The 22179-nt window shown below is 38.7% G+C and overlaps 1 protein-coding gene across 1 annotated transcript in view; it reads left to right on the plus strand.

Moving 5' to 3' along the window:
- Positions 1-7594, plus strand: part of mms22l (MMS22-like, DNA repair protein) — a 165263-nt gene extending 157669 nt beyond the window's left edge. Inside the window, exons 23-25 of the mRNA XM_072554897.1 lie at positions 1414-1510; positions 4645-4812; positions 7160-7594. Coding sequence (XP_072410998.1) covers positions 1414-1510; positions 4645-4812; positions 7160-7247 — 353 coding nt within the window. The 3' untranslated portion in view covers positions 7248-7594. The remainder of the gene's footprint in view (positions 1-1413; positions 1511-4644; positions 4813-7159) is intronic.
- Positions 7595-22179: the final 14585 nt, after the last annotated feature.

Genomic DNA, 22179 nt, shown 5'->3' on the forward strand with positions numbered 1-22179 from the left:
TGTTGGGAAACATCTTCAGTCACCAGATGTACAAGTCTGTTGCCCTTGTTCGCCGAGATGGATGTGGTTGTGAGTTCAGTAGATGCTGCTCTGAGGAGCTTTATAATTTTCTGCAATACATCTTCCAGATGATGCACACTGCTGCTACAGGGCATCAGTGGTGATGGGAGAGGATGGCTGTGGATGTGGGCTGCTTTTTTCCTGGATGGTGTTTTCCTGGAGTTTTATTGGAACTGCAGTCATCCAGGGAAGCAATCAGTATTCCATCCATGATGGACAGCACTTATAGATGGTGGACAGGCTTTGCAGAGTGAAATACTGGCTGCAGGATTCCTAGTTTCTGACCTGCTGTAGTAGCCACAGTATTCATATGGGTTGTCTAATTAAGTTTCTGGTCATTGGTAACCCTCAAGATTTTTATAGTGGAGAATTTGTGATGGTAATGCAATTGAATGTCAAGGAGAGGTGACTAGGTACTCACTCATTGGAGAGGATCTTTGCTTGGCATTTGCGTGGGTCAAACATTACTTGTCACTTACCACCCCAAACAAACGAAATAGTCTTGAAGTAGAGTCACTGAAATACTCTTGAAGTAGAGTTAGTGAAATACAGGAAGGTATGCCAGCTAATCTTTCCACAGCAAGGTCCTACATGACAAGATAACATGAAGGATATGCGTTGACTAACACTCTGGGAGAACGCAACTGTTTTCCTGCAAATTGTGCCATAAAATAGGATAAATAGACCAAGTCTCTTCCCTGGGATGGGGAATCCAGAACTAGAGGGCATAGGTTGAGAGTGAGAGGGGAAGGATATAAAAGAGACCCAAGGGGCAACTTTTCCACACAGAGGGTGGAACGTGTATAGAATGAGCTGCCAGAGGAAGTGGTGGAGACTAGTGCAATTGCAACATTTAAAAGGCATCTGGTTGGGTATATGAATAGGAAGGGTTTAGAAGGATATGGGCCGGGGCAGGCAAGTGGGACTAGATTAGGTTAGGATATCTGGCCCGCATGGACGATTTGGACCGAATGGTCTGTTTCCGTGCTGTACATCTCTGGCTCTAAGATCTTGAACGTGTATCTGAACAGGCAGCTTGGGCTGCCTCATCCAAAAGGTGGGACCTCTGTAAATGCTGTAACTCCTTCATATTGAAGTTGCAGCTCAGATTATGGGTTCTAGCAGCAGAGTTTGAACTTTCCTTAGATTTAGTAAACATGCACTCTAAAACTTGCCGGACAGTCATGTATCCATTATGTTTTTCTGCATTAATTAGTGAAGTAGCAGAATGTGGGAACTGGGCACTGCTGAGAAATATCCTCAGTCACCAGAAGTGTAAATCTAAGAACTGCACCTTAAATAAAGTTTCCTTTTGCACATTGCGTAATTCTTGTCATATCCCTTTCTTTTCAGTGAAGAAGTTGACCTCTGAGGTCATGCGGTGTATAATAGAAAATTGTCAGTCATCAACTTCATGTCAAGTTTGCCCTCACTTGACCTCTCTGCTAAGGTTGGTATTATATTGGGTCTTTCCTGGATATGATCTATTATTTTAAAGTGCACAACCAAGAGTGGATGAACTAATTCTGTCAGAAGTGTGGCGTACTGTCCATTATTTAGTTATTCTGTGACACAGTCTGAATTTGAAGTGATAGAGTTCATTTGAGATCTGTACTGGACATTCAATGTCTTTTGCATGTATCCTTCTGAAGTATTTTAAGTCAGCAGCAAATGATTATTCGAGGGATGGATTTACTACACAGATTAACCACAATAAGGTAATTTAAGTATAATTCATGTAACTACAGACTCTTCAAGATTAAAAGATACAGTAGAGATATCTTGGAAATACCCTCCACAGGCTGGGCAGCATCTGCTGAGAGATATAGAGTAAGCACTTCAAGTCAATGACCTGAGATGTAATAGGTTTTGAGCAAGGAATGGATGAGGCAAGAATAAAAAAATCTGTGGGAAACAGAAGGAACTGAATGGCATCCAGGACCAAAGGAAATGGTGATAAGACAAGAAAAGAAACAAATAAAACATAGGATGAACCTGCAACAGGTACTGCTGTCTGCAAACTGCTCAGAAAGGAAACAAAATGGAGGTCAAATTTTATATTCTGGGAAAGAATTAAGTGCAGGTACTATTGCCACCACTGAAGAAGTAATATTGGGCAAATTAATGACCCTAAAGACAGGTAGGTCCTTTGTCCCTGAAGCCTTGCATCCTAGGCTCCTAAAAGAAGTAGCTACAGAGATAGTAGACACATTGGTTGTAATTTTTCAAAAATCCTTGGATTCTGGAGCCGTACCAAAGGATTGGTAAACTCAAGTTTGACAAGGTACTGCACAGAAGGGTAAGTCAAAAAGCAAGAGACCATGATGTTGGAGTTAGTATGGTAGTGTGGAGAGAGATGTGGTTGATGGGCAGGAAACAGTGAGTGGAGATAAAGGGTTTTTTTTTCAGATTGGCAACTAATAACCATTGGGGCTCCACAGGGATCAGTGCTGGGATTGCAGCTGTTTATAATATATATTAATGACTTGGAAGAAGAAAGCAGATGAAGTATAGGTAAATTTGCAGACAATAGGAATATAGAAAGACAAGTTGTGAGAAGTTTACGGAAATATTAATAGGTTACATAAATGGGCAGAAAGTTGGCAAATGAAGTATAATGTGGGTGAATGTGAAGTTGGTCCTTTTGGAGTATTATTTAAATGAAAAAAAATTGCAGAAAGCTGCAGCAAAATGAACATGGGGGTATATGTGGATGAAATGCAGAAAGCTAGCACATATGCAGCAAGTAATCAGGAATGCTAATGAAATGCTGGCCCGTATTTCAAGGACATTGGAGTATAAGAGTAGGGGTTGTAACTGTAACTGCACAAGGTGCTGGTGAGACCACATCTGGACTACTGAAAGCTGTTGTGATCTCCTTATTTAAGCTATTGGTTTATTGGAGATGGTTTTCTAGGATGCTCTTCTATGTGGAGGGATTGTCCCTATGAGCAAAGATAAGGTTAAACAAGTTTGGACCCTAAGTTGGATTCCCTACAGTGTGGAAACAGGCCCTTCGGTCCAACAAGTCCACACCAACCCTCTTAAGAGTAACCCACCCAGACCCATTCCCCTACCCTATATTTACCTCTGACTAATGCACCTAATGCTATGAACAACTTAGCATGGCCAATTCATCTGACTTGCACATCATTTGGATCATGGGAGGAAACCAGAGCACCAAGAGCAAACCCACGCAGTCACCTGAGGCAGGAATCGAAACCGGATCCCTGGCACTGTGCAGCAGCAGTGCTAGCCACTGTGCCACCCGACAATGCTGCTCTACTCACTGGAGTTTAGAAGAATTAAGGTTGATCCTGTTGAAACATAAAGGGTATTGAAGGGGCTTGACAGGCTAAATGCTGAGAGATTTGTTTTCCTTCATGAGAGAGTTTAAGACCATAGGGGTATCAGAACAAAGGGGTATCAATTTAAGACTGAGATGAAGAATTTTGTCTCTCAGAGGGTTGTGAAGCTTTGGAGCTCCTTGCCACAGAGAGCTGTGGGGGCACAGTCCTTATTTTATTTAAGGCTGAGATAGACCAATTCTTGATCAATAGGGAAATCAAAGGTTGTAGGGAAAATGCAGGAAAGGGGATGTGAGGAGTGTTGGATCAGCCATGATCCTATTGAATGGCAGAACAGGCTCGAGGGGCCAATTGACGTACTCCTGTTACTATTTCTTGTGGTATTATGTTGAATTCAGAACACTTTCATGAAGCATTTGACAATGAGTTTATGTTGAGTCTTGTTGGCAGACTGAGGACAGAGATGTCAGCTTAAGACCAAAATGGAGAAGTTATTGGATGCATAGAGTCACGCTTAGGAACTGAAAGGAGATATTCTGTGTTGTGGTCACATCCAGTTTGTATTTGGATGTCCATTGTAGATAAGTGTACATTGTGAGCAGTGAATACAGTGTATGAAATTGAAAGAAACACACTTACTACACCTTTTCACCTGAAAATCTTCTGCTTTTGCACAGAATTGTGTTACCTTGGTTAAAATGCTGGATTTGCTCAACATTTTTTGATTGACCTTCTGATGCAGTGGCTGACAAGCTTTCTCTGACTCAGGTTCACAATCTAAACCTGGCTACCGCTGATAGATTCCTTTTGTTATTTTCCTGTGGTGAGAGAAATGTCCATCTGACTACATCTACATGTAGCAGTTCACAGTAAGCATTTTAATACATTGTAAGCATTCTGATGGAAGGTCACAGACCCAAAATATTAACTCCTGTTTTTGTTCCAAAAATACCACTAGATCTGCTGAGTATTTCCAGCAATTTCTCTTTTAATTTCAGATCTCTTAACATCCTCAGTATTTTGCTTTTGAACAAATAAAGCTGTTGTTTAACTATTTAAGACTATGACTTTTTAAGCCTTTGCCAAGTCATTTGCTTTTAAGACACAACACTTATCCTTATTTCATTTCCACGTCAATTCCATAAACACCAAACGAAATTCCTAAAGTGTACAATATGATCTGACCAGTGCAATTAGCTATAAAACTTTAATAGATTTTCTTGTCATTCCATTTGAGTTCCTAACATATTGACGGAAACTGTTGAAACTTCTCCAGACAGTTCATCCAGGAATATTTTGGGATCTATGATCAGCAGGTGTACAGCATCATGGAGATGATAACAGCCTTGAATTGCAGTTTGGTTATTAACCTCATTCCCGCACTAAGTCAGACACTCAAGGACACTGAACATAAGCGAGGATTGGGCAGGAACAATTCACAAAGGTAAGCCAAGTTCTCAGTACTATCTTAGGCCTAGTTTCATCATAAATAGACTATTCATCCAGAGACCCAGGTAAAGTTCTGGAGACCTGGGTTCAAATCCTGCCCTGGCAGATGGTATTCATTTTTTTTAAAAATCTGGAATTAAGAGTCCATTGATGACTATGAAATCGTTGGTCAATTGTTGAGGAAAAACTCATGTAGTTTGCGAATATCCTTTAGGAAAGGAAGCTGCCATCCTAACCTGGTCTGACTTACATGCTACTCCAGACCCTCAGCAATGTAGTTGACTCTGAACTGCCCTCAGACAATTAAGGTTGGACAATAAATGCCCACATTTTATGAACGAATAATGAAAAAGGTTATATCAATGGCTTCAATTAAAACTGGTCTGTTACTTTGGAAAAAAACTTGAACGAGGAAACATATTGTGGTTCCAATGGTTATACGGGTAATGTACTGCATACCTAGGAGCAGAGTCTTTGAATATTTTTAAGGTAGAGATAAATGGATTCTTGTTCAGAAAGGAGTTAAAAGGTTATCAAGGGTAAGCAGAAATAAGATTTTGAGGTTACAATCAGATTAACCATGATCTTACTGAATGACGATGGGCTGAATTGCCTACTTCTAGCCTTGACTCATATGCTTGTATGGCAACCACAGAATTACTCTGTAGAGTTCAGTTTAATGCCAACCATAAATTAAAAGGTACATTAGATTTGTACAAAATAAATATTTAGACTTCCTTATCCAAGAAACTATGTGCACTCAGTCCTTGGAAGTAGAATCAACGAAAGCTTCAGATCTTCATCGCCAAGATCTGAAAGTGTTCTAAGAACATGCTATATTGTTTCAGAGTGAAAAGGGAATATTTCTGAACATGAGTAACTTGCTGTGGCCATCCACAAAGCAAAATCCCGATATTTGAAATGTTTAGCAATGCTTTATATAATAAAAGTGCATGTACCTAATGTATTGTGTAGTCTTGTATTTTGATATAGAACAATTTAAATTTTAATTCCTTTGAAAATTAAAAGCTTCAGTCTTCTTTGCTGAATCAGTAATTACATGCATTGTCCTGTACATCACTTCATATCAGTTGGAGTTTGTTATACCATTTCCTGTGTATTCATATTTGGTCAGGCTGAGGAGCGTACTTTCCCAAGATTTCCTCACACTGAATGTTATCCATTGTCCCCTCTTGGAAATTACACTTGCACAAGTTTGCAAAATACTTTGCTCAAGTATTGTGCTTGGAAATACATGTATTTTCTCTTTCTTGACTCAGTCAATGCACAAAACTAAAACTTCCTCCCAGCAACACCATTTCTCTGAGAAATGCTATAGGATCAATCTTGAAGTAGCAGCTGGTATCCTGGATTTTTCTGATGTTTTAACTGGTAAACACACTGTGTAGGACTCAATGGATTCATACAGTCTGGTAGATTTCAGTGAAAATCATGCTGGGTCGTGATGCTCCTGGTCAAAAAGCCCGCTAACTCTCATTCCTTAGGGTCCTGTATAAAGAATGAGCACTTCAGGGAGGTACCAAGCAGGTGACAAATTGTCCCTCCTGGGTACAAGAAGAGAAAAAAAGGATTTTACAAATTTGGTTCAAATTCCTTAATTTATTAGACAAAAAATTATTTGGAGTATAAAGTGTCAGCATTTGGTTTAAAGAAGTATGCTACCTTTTAATCTGAAACTTGAATCCTAATGAGTACAGGCATCTTTCAGTAAACAAGGGGCACGAATTTGTTGTACAAGAAATTTGTGTTCAACAATACAACTTGTTTACGATGCCCAAGAGATTTCACAGCATCTGTAAAGCAACTTAATGTTTTAGCTATATTCATCAGAAGTGAATAAATGTACTCCAACACGATGAGTGGCATTTTAAAAAGTGACCAAGCGTGCAAATCTACCATTGGTTAGTTCATTGAAAAAAGACTGCATTGAAAAAACTCTGATGTCTTTTCTATTATTAATTGTGTAAAGGAAATAGCACTTTGATTCGCAAACACAGAATTTGTTTAAAAGCTCACTGTATTCTTTCCTCCATGAATGAAAGTAATCTGCACCATGACAGTCACATCTAGAACTAAAATCAAAATATTGGAGAAATGCAACAGATCTGGCAATGTCTGTGGAGAGAAAACACATGAATAATCATATTGAAGTGAACACATTAAGTCTGTTTTTCTCTGTACAGATTGTGCCAGTCCTGCTGAGTTTCTTCAGCACTTTTATTTCTGTTCTCTGGCATTGACAATATTTTGCTTTTGTTTAGTCATGTTCTGTTTGGTTGTATCATCTGATCCTGAAAGTATATTCTCTCAATGTATTACAGGGAGGCCTACAGAAGATTGTTGGTCCTTCTAGGGGAGGAAGGACAAGCTGAAATCATCAACTTGGAAAAAGTATCTGACAAAGCCTAAGACAGATGTGGTTTGTGAAAGCTTCCTGGGTGCACTCGAAGAATTGTTGAAATAATCTGTAAAAAATTTTAAAATATGTGTGGATGCTTAAATGTGTTATACTTTTTTTTGTGACGTATCAACTGAGATAAAAGTTTTTTAAGCAAAACTTTTGAACTCCACTTTTGGCTGCCTTCAGAACTCTGCTCAACAAAGTTGATTTCAATCACCTTTACAAATCAAAAGCAGACAAATGTAAATATACAGCAGTTGTGGGAATGAATCAGTGTTGAGATTTCTTGGAGTTTTATTGAAATTGATTGTATATTGTATTCATGAATATTGGACATAAATTCATGCAATGGAAATGGATTTGTCTTGCCTAATTTGAGCTCAGAATCAACTCGACAAATTAAAAGGAATAAATACAGAAGTAACGCTTTCAGCTTGAGAATTCTCATCTACCCTTGACTCAAGTTTTTTTTGCCCCGAGCAGTATATGTCTCTTAAAACTATGCTCCAAAATCAGGCGTTTCATCATTACTTAGCCTTTATGAGTATGTCATGCTCCTGTCACAAGTCCCATCTATATTTCAAATTTATAAAAATAAAATGTGAACTTTAGGTTTGTGTGTATACCAACATGACACTATAGATCTCTGGTGTTATTGGAAGCCTTTGTTAATAAAGCCTAGCACATACTTGCATCAGGGAAAATAATTTCTGTATAATCACTACAATAGGTGATCTGAACTAAATTTGTACTTACTGTACTGTGCTGATGTAGAACATGGCATTACAATGAATGGGCTCAACTCTAGAAGAGGATGTTGAAAATGGAACCAAGATGATTATTCACAGGAAACACAAAATTTGCCTATACCTTCACGGCACAGTGGCTCAGTGGTTAGTACTGCTGCCTTACAGCACCAGAGACCCGGGTTCAATTCCAGTCTCAGGTGACTGTGTGGAGTTTGCACATTCTCCCTGTGCGTGGGTTTCCTCCGGGTGCTCCGTTTTCCTCCCACAAGCCAATGATGTGCAGGTCAGGTGAATTGGGCAGGCTAAATTGCCCATAGTGTTAGGTGCATTAGTCAGAGGGAAATGGGTCTGGATGGTTTACTCTTCGGAGGGAATTTAATCTAAAGAAATTACTGTATTCTATTAACAAACAGTATAGATTAAAGATCAGAGAACCTGTCTAAATGAGTGTTTGGAATTCCAGGCCCAGTAATCATTTAAGGAATCTAACAATGGGCAAGTCATTTTGTGGTTATTTTCTATGAATCATTAGGCTGAATTTTATGTCTTTCAACAGACTGAGTGAACTGAAATGGAAACTGAGGGGTCCATTTAGTCCTGTGGCCAGCATCTCAACTTGTCCCATCCAGTGAGGGGGCCAAACAAAGAAGGCATCTATGGTCAATTGGGAGTCTAGGCCAGCACTTCATGCAATAGACGGGTAGTACAGAGAACAGGAAGTCCTTTATGTCTACAAGTTGAAAGGCATCCTGTTCTCATAAAACTTTTTTTGAAGTTATTAATTAGACTTATAACAGCCAAGAAACAAGTTCTGTGCATTCTACCTTTACCAGCAGAATCTCTTCCATTCAGACATGTTCCTGGTGGTTGGCTTTCTTTACCACACTTGTGCACAGTTATAGAAGATCCCAAATCTCTTCATGTCCGATGCCCAGAAAATGCAGCAAGTAATGAAAAGTTGCAGAGGATTAGATTTTTAATGAGCTCAATGGCTTATTACTTAGTAATTTCAAAAGGGCAGGCAGGCTGCCAGTTGCTGTGCCCGCTTGCCTTCTGTAATTTTGGAGACTGACTTTGTGTGATGTCTAATTGCAAACCCATTGTTATCACACCCTATTCCACATTTGCATGGAGGCAGCCTGCAATTGTGACAAAACTTGTGCTTGATATCCTTCCACTTCCTAATAGACCATAATACTTTCTCAACTTCCTTTCAAATAATTTAGTTAATTTCTAAGGTCACATTGCCAGTCACCTCCAGAAATGTACAGAAGTTATTGTACACAACCTACTTTTATAACCAACCTGTGCAGAAATGTTATTACACACGTTGGAGTGGGTAGGATGTGAACCTGACCGTCCCAGTCCAGTAGTAGGGATACTACCGCTGCACAGAAGAGGACCCCTTATTCTATTTATGCTGTCTACATTTCGAAGGTGCAAGAACTCCGAGAAGAAGCTTTACTGAATCCAGAAGATATAGGAGTCATTTAGACTATTGAGTCTGCTCTGCCATTCATGGCTGATCTGATAATCCTCAACTCCAATATCTCACCTTTTCTGAAAACTCCGATTCTCTTAGTGATTAAAAGTCTGTCTATCTTTGGCTTGAATCTACTTAATGATGCAGTCTTGCCAGCCTCTGTGGTAAAGAATTTCACAGATTCACTACTGTCTAAGAAGAAATTCCTTCTCATTTCTGTTCTAACTGGGTGACCCATTACTCACAGATTATGCCCTTTGTCTTACTTACTGTATTTATTTCCTCTCCTTTTTGCCCCTTGATTAGTTAGGTATTTTTGGAATGCTATTTTGAATATTGCATTCAGTTTTGGTCACCACATTTACCTTAAGGATATGGATGCTTTGGAGAGGGTGCAGAGATATTTGACTGGGATGTTGCCTGGTTTGGAGGGTTTTAGTTTTGAAGAGAGGTGGGATAAATTTGGATTGTTTTCACTGGAAAGATAGAAGCTGAGGGGTGACCTGATAGAGGTCTACAAAGTTATGGGAGGCATAGATAGGGTAGATAATCAGAAGCTTTTTCCCGGGAGGAAAGGACAACTACAAGAGGGCGCTGTTTCAAGGTGAGAGGGGAAATGTTTAAGGGAGAAGTGCAGGGAAAATGTTTTGCACTTAAAGTGGGGTGGGTATCTAGACCACATTGCCAGTGAAGTTGGTGAAAACCGACACGTTAGCAACGTTTAAGGCATATCTTTGTAGACCCGTGAACAGAAGAATAGAAACCACATATAGGCAATAAGTAGAAGGTCTAAATAAGGAATAGGAATCAGTGAGGCTTGGAGGGCCAAAGCCCCTGTTTCTGCACTGAATTGGATTCTATTATTGTATCGGTGTCTTCTAATCTGAAATCTGATGCAAAGTATTTGTGCAACTCCTGTGCCATTTTTTTCGCTCCTTATTATGCCCCTATTTCATTCTATTTTGTTCACTTTAGCCTATCTCTTTTATATATTTAAAGAAGCTCCTCCTGTCTGTTTTGATTTATTTGCTAGCTTACCCCAAATGTTACTTTCTCTGTCTTTTATTTGGGGTCATTCTTTGTTGGCTTTTAAAAGTTTTCCAGTCCTCTGGCTTACCACTAATTTTCACCACATTTTTTTTCCTTTCAATTTAATGCTATCCTTAACTTGCTTGGTCATCTGTGGTTGGTTTATTTCCTTCCTTAAAATCTTTTTCCTCAGTGAGCTATATCTTTGGTGTAAGCCATGAACTATTATATTCAATGTGTGTCATTTTTCCTCAAGCGTTTTTCTGCTAAACTCCTTTCCCAATACATTCCAGCTAACTCTGTCCTCATTTCCTTGTAATGTAAATCCCTACTGGTGTACTTCCGCTGTAGATTTGATTGATGATGCATTTATGTAAATGCTGATTTTGGGCCATTCATAATGATGTCCACATCCTGTCATCCTTTTCATTTGGTAGCAGCACATAACTAAACAATGAAAGTACCTATCAAACGAATTTTAAAGGCTAAAAAAGATTTTTTATTTGAAATCTAGAAGAACTTTTAGATTGCTGAATAAATTGAAGCCTTGTTATCATTCCTGGAATAATGTCAGTGGCCCAAAGGCAAAGTTATTCTTAAAACTGATCACCTGGAAGATGCGATATTATTTGGGGGATGCAACGAAAGCTGTTATGACAGGTCAAGAATCTGACAAATAACAAATGATTGAATCATTGATAAAACAAATATAACTGTCACTTTGTAAAGTGCCCAGAACCCCCACCAATCTAGGATTGCCTTCAAGGTAAGAGACATTATTGCACCAGTAATGAAAAAATATGGTAGTACTGTTATAGTGTAGTCACAGACTTGGTCCAGCACAGACTGAGGCTGATCAGTCGTAGTTGTGCTGGTTCTTCCAACAAGCATCATTACTAAATGCCAATCTCCTGTTTTATTCCCCAGACTCTTGTACATTATTTAGCCAATCCCGTCCTTAATGCCTTGTGTGAACCTGCCTGACCCTGACTACCCACTGTGTGGAAAAGTTTTTCTCACATCGTGTTTGCTTCTTTTGATATCACTTTAATGTTTAAGGGAGTCTGCTATGTCAGCTTTCATTACAGTTTTTTTTTCCTCTTCTTTCCTTTATCCCCACACTACTGCCTAACAGTGGTAGTGCATACGTTTTCCCCATCACCCATGTGTGTGTAGGTGTGAGACACCGTGAAAGACAACAGGTGTGCAAATCGCATTACAGTTTAAACAGTGGATCCTTAGCAGGGTAGTTTAGTCTGCATTAACACCCTCAAATATATATCAGAGAGATAGCCTAGACCCACATTGTATCTTATTTAAAGTCACATCTAAGACACTGTGATCCAGATGTAATTCAATGGATCAAACTACTAGGCTTTCAGCAAAACACATTTTATTCTTACACTATATTTAAAATACAAACAAAAAAAGAATTGGCATAACCTTAATTCTATTAAAAGACTTTAAAAAGTGTAATTACAGCTCATCAACTGTTCCAATTTCGTAGCTTCCCTTGGCAAAGACAAATTCAGCGAAACAGATTTACTCACTTGCTTCCTCCCTCAGTGAATGAGAAAAGAAAAAACTGAAAGAATGAATCTAGCAGTGGAGAGAGCTCAAGCCTTTTTTTGCAGAAGTAGAGAGAGCTGCATCTAGCAGTTTCAACTCCAAAAAAAACCCCAACTTCACAAAGGTCTTTGTGAGCCTGACTCCACCCACTCTTGCTTCTTAATCAAAATAAAAATAACCCAAAGCTATTTACTTTGCTTTCCATGGAGCAGACAGCTCAGCACCAGGTTTCAAGACCCCTCTTCAAGAGAAATAAGACAGAACAAATCCATCTTAAAGGCAGATCTCATCACCATAAGAAAATGAGAATGTCAAAATAACCAACTGGGAAACATCGGTTCTCAAGGAAATTAAGGCAGTGGAAGATCCTGGAAAAGAAGAAAGTCTTCTAAATGATAAGTCTTTCTGTCTCTGACCCTTACCATACCCATCAATCCGAATTCCTTACATAGATTTAATAGAATATAGTGGGCGGCACGGTGGCACAGTGGTTAGCACTGCTGCCTCACAGCGCCAGAGACCCGGGTTCAATTCCGCCTCAGGCGACTGACTGTGTGGAGTTTGCACGTTCTCCCCGTGTCTGCGTGGGTTTCCTCCGGGTGCTCCGGTTTCCTCCCACACTCCAAAGATGTGCAGGTCAGGTGAATTGGGGGCGGCATGATGTGTCAGGTGCTGGCAGTTGGGATTAGATTGGGCTTGGGATATTTGGTCAGAATGGATGAGTTGGACGGAAGGGTCTGTTTCTGTGATGTACACGTCTATGACTCTAAAAAAAGTAGAAGGATAAAGGAAAAAAAAGAAAGCAGACGGTCGCAGGTGAGATCCAGGCTCCAGGGCCCACACACAGCTCTGCTAATCTGTCACCATCTTGAATACTGAAATGTCTGGCACAACCAAATGTAGCTGTGCTATATAACTCCCAGCAACAACGGTCTGCCCCAGTGATCAATAAGCTATCACATAGGATTTCAGGCAGCTGCCCAGAATCAAAATGATCCTGTATTTGTGGTAAAACTCGAATGCAAATTTAAGTCAATAGCTGCATGGCTTCTAATAGACAATTTCTAACATTTGTCTTACTTCCAATATTGCCTGATCCATGGTCCTTAAAGGATCTGTAGGAGACTCCTGCAAGTGGTAGTAGCTCATGAGGAACAACATAATGGGATCTTTCTGCCTATAATCATCATCACTCACTTCAAACGTGAAAAATGGCATGTAATACTGAATTTAAGTTTCATGGAAGCCAGCAGTTGGTCTTTCAGGAAGACACTAAAATACTTCTGTATGGTACTGTGGTCAGACTGAATTATAACAAAGATTCAAAACAATCAAAAATAGGCCAGAGTAATAGAAGGGTGGGGTGGAGACTCATTCTAGACTTTAGTTTGAAGGAAGTCCAAATAAGTTAGAATACAGTTTGGGAGTAGAAATTCAATTACAATGTCAATGAACTTCAAAATAATAAGGAAATTAAAATAATGAATTGCATTCATATCACAACTTTCACATCTTGAAGCTGTCCAAAAGCACTTCACAGCCAGTTCAGTAATGAAATGTTCACTTCCGAATGTAACCACTGTTTTTATGTTGACTTGCATCAGACAATTTCTACATAGCAAGTTCCCACAAAAGGTGATGAGATAAGTAATCAGTTAAACTCTTTCTGGTAGTTAGCTAAGGAATAAATGCTGGTCTGTACAACCAGAAACATCCCAGGTATTTTTTCTAAATATTTCTGTTTGCATTTATCTGAACAGGTGGGCTTAATATCTCATTCAACGAGTAGCGTTCCTCAGTGAAATGTGGAAAGACCGATTATGAGATCATATTAACACTAATTATGAAGTTAGGGTGCTACAATTTGGCCAAACTGGTAAACTGGTTATCAAATTGGCATTCTGGGAACTTTAACTGATCTTAGGGGGTGCACGAGTGTAAATTATTCAATTTAGTGGCTTAAATTTTAATAAGCTTCCAAATGCAATAAAAAAAAGTCAGATTGGATTTTAAAAAAAAATCATTTTCTGACCGGTTAAACTGTTGAACCAAAATAAGGTGCATGGTTAAACCATCCAAAAACAATCTTCAGGAGCAAGGATTTGACTGAAAATGATGCAATTAACTTTTTTTCTATTATATCTAACATTCCATATGAACATACAATAAAATATTCTGAAAAAGCCTGAAGTAGCCTTTCATGCATCATGCCCAGAACCCAAATAGTCAAAGTTTAGAATAATACGTCCAAACATGCATTAAAATGTGCTGTTGCACAGACCATATTTAACATCTTGTCTGTGAAAATGACATTGAGCAAGTTTGGAAAATTACACATAATTTATTTTGAAAAGTATCATAATTGGGCATGTTTATGGAAGCAGGCTTACTATTTATCAAAAATAGAAAGGTCTGAATGCACGTGAACCAGTTGTAATTTAGTCAGTTACAATTTGTTAATTGTTACCAATTACCACAATCGGTGTGTTCTGCTCTGCTTAGGAATGTAGGAACAAATTATCAGTTCACTTAATCAACCTTCATTACTTACCGAAATGTAGTAGCTAAAAGCCTCTGTAGACCACTTATGGGCCCAGAACAGTAAGATCCTCTTTCAATGTGAACGTGACATATGAACTTGTTCTGTAACTACTTGTAAAGCATAGACACCTGGGATAGGTTTTATATATCCCCTGAGCACTGGCTATGTCTGAAAGCTTGAATGCATAAAGTCTGATTCATTCAGATGTCTTGGTAATTTGAGTGCTTGTGATGAAGCAGAGATAGCAGAGCAGATGCCTGTGGTATCACATCCTGAATTTAGGCCACAAGTAAATTCTGCATTTTCCAACAGTTACATCTGTAGAGATTGGTGAGAATTGTCTTTTTGTTGATCTGCATATACAGACCAGCAGTTTGCAAGGTGACACCATTATATAAAATAGTGAAGAGACTGTGATTTTATTGTGACAATGTATTTATGGGGGATTTTTAGGTATCATTTACAGCAACAACCAACCTGCAGCAAATGAACGGCTTGCTTTGTTCAACCTTATCTCTGATTTACAACTACCATGACTGTTGAACTAAGGCATTTCAGATTGTCAGTGTTTGAGCCTTAACGGTCTGCGCTGTAGTCACCTCTGGAGAGTTTGTGTTTGTTAGTTGATGTTAGCTTTTGTGGGCTAACACTGTGGGGGCGGCATGATGGCTCAGTGGTTAGCACTGCTGCCTCACAGTGCCAGGAGACCCAAGTTCAATTCCAGCCTTGGGCAACTGTCTGTGAGGAGTTTGCACGGTCTCCCCTTATCTGTGTGGGTTTCCTCCGGGTGCTCCGGTTTCTTCCCACAATCACAAAGATGTGCAAATTGGATGAATTGGCCATAGTGTCAGGGATGTATGTTTAGTGTAAATTCAGGATAATAGGGTAGCGGGATATATCTGGGTGGGTTACTCTTCAGAGGGTCGGTGTAGACCTGTTGGGCTGAAGGGCCTGTTTCCACACTGTAGGGATTCAATTCTAAACTGAGGGAGACTGGAGCTAATGGGCTGTTTTAAGTTTTATATAATTTCAGAATTATTTACAAAAAGAAAACAAGAATAGATGTCATCAAAATAATGAAAACCATATTCGCATTCCTCAGCTGAAAATGTGGCAATATTTAAATGAAATCAGAAAATGTGATGCAAATTTCACAGTGAACATTTTTAAAAATTTGGAAATATGGTGTCAGGTTTAGGCATCATCTATTTCAAGCTCTAATGATATATTAACATTAGGAAACCTGCCCAAGAAAGAATTCTGTGAAGATCCACATTGAACGGCCTGGTGGCAGTGGGTGGCACATGGCACAGTGGCTAGCACTGCTGCCTCACAGCGCCAGAGACCCGGGTTCAATTCCCGCCTGAGGTGACTGACTGTCTAGAGTTTGCACATTCTCCCCATGTCTGCGTGGATTTCCTCTGGGTGCTCCGGTTTCCTCCCACAGTCCAAAAATGTGTAGGTTAGGTGAATTGGCCATGCTAAATTGCCCACAGTGTTAGGTGAAAGGGTAAATGTAGGGGTATGGGTAGTTTGTGCTTCGGTGGGTCAGTGTGGACTTGTTGGGCCGAAGGGCCTGTTTTCACACTGTAAGTAATCTAATCTGTAAGTAATCTAATCTAATTTGAAGAACACCCCTTTTAATCCCACACAAATCATAGAGGAATCATAGAATAAAAATGGCAGGTCTTCTTATGAACAGTGAATTTTCTGAATAGATATGAGCGTGATATAAAATGGTAAGACCAGGAGCAGAAGTGGCTAGTTCAAGGCTGCTCTGCCATTCAATGGCTGATCTGATAATCTTTAATTTTGCTTTCCTGCCTTTTCCCTATAATTCCTGATTCCCTTATTTAGTAATAATCTGTCTATCTCAGTCTTGAATTGACTTAATGACCAGTCTCAACAGCTCTCTACAGTAAAGAGCTCTGTGGATTCACATTCCTCTGAGAGAAGAAATGCTCATCATCTCTCTTATTCAATAATTCTGAGATTATACCCTCTGATTTTAGACTTTCCCACAAGGGGAAACAACCTTTTCACATCTACCTGACAAGTCCTCAAAGAACCTTGTATAATTAGGTCATTTTTCATTCTTCTAAATTCCACTGAACGCTGGCCTAATCTATTCAACATCTCCTCATAAGTTAGTCCCTCCATACCTGGTATTGGCCTGGTGAACCTTCTCTGGACTGCCTCCAATGCCAGTATATCGTTGCTTAGATGAGGAATATAAAACTATTCACAGTATTCCAGCTGTGGTCTGACTCGTGCCTTGTATAATTTTTGCAAAACCTCACTAGTTTTATACTCCATTCCCTTTGAAAAAAAGGCCAATTTTCCACTTGCCTTCCTTATCAGCCAGTGAACTTTGATGTTAGATTTTTATGATTTTTGGGCGAAGACTCCCAAATGCCACTGTTCTGTAGCTTTCTGCAGTCTTTCTCCATTTAAATAATATTTGGCTCCTCTATTCTTTCTGGCAAAATGCATAACCTCACATTTTATTCTATCTGCCAAGTTCACTCACTTAACCTGTCTATATCATTTTGCAGACTCTTTGTGTCTTCCTCACTACTTGCCAGCTACCTATTCTGTCATCTGCGCATTTAGAGATATTACATTCACTTTTCTCATTCATGTCATTAATATATTTTGTAAATAATTGTGGCCCCAGCACTAAGCCCTTTGGCACACTTAGTCCCAAACTGCACCCCTACCCCCACCCCACCTCCACTTATTCCCACTCTGTGTCTTCTATTAGTCAGCTAATACTTTATCCATGCTGATACACTACATCCAACACAATGGCTCTTATCTTATTAGGTAGTCTCATGTATGATACTTATTAAATACCTTCTGGAAATCCAAATATGTTACATCCACTACTCTCCTTTATCTATTGTACTTGTTACTTCCTCAAATAATTCAAGTAAATTTGTCAGGCATGTTTTCCCCTTTGTGAAGTTATGCTGACTCTACTTCATCATATTATGCATTTTTACATGCTCTGTGATTACATGCATTTTTACAAGCTCATGCTCTTTACAATAGACTACAAGTTTTCCAATCACAGATGTTATATAGTTGCCGGTGTCCTTCCCTTTTTAAATGAAGTTGTTCCATTGGCTGGTTTCCAATCTTCTAAGTCTTTTCCAGAATCGAAGGTTTCATGGAGAATTACCAGTGCATCAGTATTTCTGTAGCTACTTCCTTTACTATCCTAGAATGCACACCATTAGGTCCAGGAGACTAATTGGTCTTTAGCCCCATTAGTTTCCCTCGCGTTTTTTTCACTAATGTCTGTTACTGTATTTATTTCCTTTTCTGCTTTTGCCCCTTAAATATTTAGTAATTCGCTGTTTTTGTCTTCTGTAAGGATTGAGCATCTCTACTTGAAAAGATGTGCATATTCTTGATTGTATTTCTCACATTATATTCAGATTTTGCTTCTTCCTTCATTACTTCACTTCCACACTGCCTCGAGATATACAACAAACAAAACAGCCGCACCATACAACTGGTATTAAATCATAAAATATTGAACTTTGCTAGCAAGAAATCCTGAAAAGTCAGATTTGTGATGCAGTAAAATTATTGATGTTCAATGGAATTTATTTTAGACTAGTACATAATGTATACAAATGAAAAACAGGGGTGAAATTAGGCATTTTATCCTGGTTTGTGGGTTATCCAGAATTCCCTTGCATGCTAGAACAGCAGTTCAGTCCTTCTAAGAATCCCCCCTACAGTGTATGTTTCCCCTCTAAGGTATACCTAATTAAAAGAGATTCAACCAACTTAATCGCTTATGATATTTTGACAACAATTTGTGAATGAAAAATATTGTCCTCATCTTGCCTCTGTTCTTTTTGTCAATTGCCCTAAATCTGTGTCCTTGACCCTACTGCCAGTGGTAATAATTTTACACAATTGTACGGTCTCAAACTTGGCTTTGAAGTAAACATTTTGTTTGCTGTTTTTGCATTTGGGCAAAGAAACATGCCAATTATTTTGGAGGAATATTTGTGTAATATGGAGCCCACACAACTTGCAACCAAATCCTCTGTGAGTGACAAAACCCATCATGCAGATTTGTCCCAGTCTTGAACACAGGTAAAAAAATCTTGTTTCAATTTAACACAGTAAGTGACAGCTATTTGCTGATTTATCTTTCAGTGTAATGCTTTGATCAATCAGAATCAATCTGCTGGATAAAATTTAAGCAAAATCTGGCTGTTAGCTGTCAATCAACGTTAATAGATGCACTCTGCAATTACAATACCTCTACTAATCAGAGTGCACTTGCCAACCAAACTCCATCGTGCAGGTTATATTTTTATTTTCTCCTTGAATTGGTATTCTTGTGAAATGTCTTAATGAATACAAGTCAAAAACTTTAAGCAAAATGTATCTTTTTATGTAACATTAAAGTATTTCTTTGAATAAGATATCTTATTAAAGTATTAATCCTCAGAAAGTGATCTCTTCATAGTTTTGATAAAATACTTGAACTTTTACATGTAATTTTTCCATTTAAAACAAACCCTAAGAACAGATAAAATACTACAGATGGCAGAGATCTAACATAAAAACAGTGCTGGAGAAACTCAATGGATCTGGAAGCAACTGTGGAGCAGGAAACCGAGTTATCCTTTCAAGTACAGTATAACTCTTCTTTGGAATTGAAATGGGTAGAAATAGCATAGAGCTATATACTGGGGATAAAGCTGAGGAGGGGCAAGTAGAAAAAAAGAGATTAAGCACTGACTGGAGGTGTTTCCACCAACAGTCACCCAGACTGTGTTTGGTCTCTTAATGTATAGGAGAGACATTGTAAGCAGTGAATGCGGGAGACCATTAGAAAGAAGCATAAGTAAATCACAATCTCACCTGAAAGTTGTATTTAGGATCTTGGGCAGCAAGGAGTGAGGAGATAAAAGGGCAAGTGTTGCATCTCCTGCTATTGCATGGGAAGGTACCATGGAGGGCATAAAATCTTGAAGGTGATTGAATAGCGAACCAATGTATTACAAGGTGAGCAATACTTTCAGAACTCTGGGAGGGAGGGGGAGATGCATTTGATAGTGGCACGTGCTACAGGTAATGGAATGGGGAAGGATGATTCTTTGAATATGCAGCATAATGGAACATGCTGCCAAGAGAAACCCTATTGTGTTTCTTGGAGAGAGGAGAAGGTGTGAAATCAGTGTGGCAGAAATGGGATTGGACAAGTTGATAACCCTATCCACGACAGTCAGGGATGTTCTCAGGGGAGGAAAAAGAAAGCCATGTCAGAAACACCTCCGTGAGAGGTGATATCATCAGAATAAACGTGACAGAGCTGTAGAAACTGGGAGAATAGAATTCTTACAGAAAGCAGGAATTAAGGAGGTGCCTGGAACCACCATAAAGAATACACAACGTTGCAAATGGTAAAAGAAAAGATGTTCATGTTATATCTATGAACTCCCCCATAAGTCATGCTGAGACTGAAGAACCCATGGGATTTCACAGCCCTATTGTTTCAATTGACTTCCAGTTTTACTTATTAACTTAGAATTATGTACTTTTGGAGATATATATTGTTATTTTGAACTACAAAGAGTAACATTTCCAGTTTTATCATTGCTGAGAAATGCCCACTTATTGTAAAATATATGAGTTTGCAGTCAGACATCATATTTCCACAAAGATGTCCAATTGGTAAACAAAACAGTAGCTTCGTTCATAATTCTCTCCATCCACTTAAGTTTCTCATGGCTTCACATCCCAATGTAGTTTGCATCAGCTTATCTATTTTGTGTGATATGTGTAAGGAGGGAATCCTTGCTTGTTCCTAATCTTTCCCACTTTACGAAGCAGGTATCTGATTTAACTTGGTGTCCATGCAGTCAGTTTGGAGAATAAAACTTGGCACGGTTTCCACTACAGTCAATTTATTAGAAACGGAGGACTGTTTTTTGCTACTGAACGACACTGCTTGATATGACATGGGTGAGCAACACATGCAGGTAAAATTGATAATGAGTGGGATCTATTACAGAAAAGATGCACCCATCGAATGACATGACAGACCAGTTATAGCTGCCAGGTGAAAGATGTGTGACAAGGATAGCTGAGCACTAGTTTTCTACCTGGACAACAACTGCTTCTGAGACGGTCATAAAAAATCATGTCAAATTATATTTACTGTTTTAAAGTCTGTCATGTCTCAGGATATCTATATAGGTTTACATTTGACACTGACAATTCAATATTCAGGAAAATATCTAGTTCTGTCAGCAATCTATGTTGTGTTTGTTGATCTTAAATAGAAGGGGGATTGGGTCTGTAACAGTTTGCTGAACTGTTAACTGAAAGACAGCAGGGTGTAAATATCCAGGATTCTCGTTCCTGAATATGATTCAGTGTTCCTAGTATAGACATGTTTCTGTGTAGACATTGCATAGGAGAAGAATTGGGCATCTTTTCCACATCCCTGTGGTTGATATCCTGCCAATATTTATAATCTGGGTTCCTACATGAACCATAAATACAAGTTGAAGTATAGCTTGTGCAGATGCCACAGTATGAGTCAATGCATTCAGTAGTGAAAGTGAGCATTAGGGAAACCAGCGTCTCACAACATTGAGGCATTGTAGGTATTTGTGCTGTGATAGCATAACTTGAGGAAATAAGTCTAAAAGTGGCAATTGAAATGTGCATGAATAAAAAAAGATTATTCTCCTATTATTGAATAATGGATATTTGATTCTGCATGCTAGCAAAGATAGTTAAAGATAAAAGTTAGTAACTTTGCTAATTGACGTTAGGTAAATATCTGTTTAGCAGCAGACATTAAAATAAATAGAAAGTAGCAGCTAAGGTCAAGCACCTTTGTGGAACATGAGGCCATTTAAATCAGAGAGCCATTTGCAAATATTTCAAATATGGTAGTTATTCTGATGTTCTACCAAACTAACCACAGGAGTTCAAAAAGGAATTCTGTGGCAATAAATTCGATGAGAAAGCTAGTTTGGATCAAATCTGACACAATTTGTACCTCGTTTATGGAAGGAATAGGTTTGATGGGGCAAAAAGCATTTGATGTCACAAACATTTCTACATTCTCTTCAGAGTTTGGGCCATTGTTCCTTTTCTCCTTGTAGTTTTGGGCTACAGCTTACAGGTTAGGTCTTGGTTGATGGGACGAATGGAAAGAGCCTACTTATCCGTTTTGTTTGTATCCAATTTTGTTTTCTTGTTTCAGTGGTGGATTTTATTTTCTTGAAGTTCATCGATAGAGTGTTCACTAATGAGGCTTCAAATCTCTTCCTAATAATGGTGACATATGACCCAAACATTAATATACTGGAGGTGATGTATGTGCGATGGGCTAGGAAAGGCAGGAAAGCAAAAATGTTGAAATGATTCTAATTAAGAAAAACAAAATACTTTTAAAACTCTATTAGATAATTTCACACAAATGTAAAACAAAATGTTGTTGATACAAAATTCATTTTGACAAAGAGGCTCAAATGCACCAGGTCACATTGTTTGTTCTTTCCACTGAAACTGTTAACCTT

The sequence above is a fragment of the Chiloscyllium punctatum genome, chromosome 3, assembly GCF_047496795.1.
Source record: "Chiloscyllium punctatum isolate Juve2018m chromosome 3, sChiPun1.3, whole genome shotgun sequence".
NCBI classification, from domain to species: Eukaryota; Metazoa; Chordata; class Chondrichthyes; order Orectolobiformes; family Hemiscylliidae; genus Chiloscyllium; species Chiloscyllium punctatum.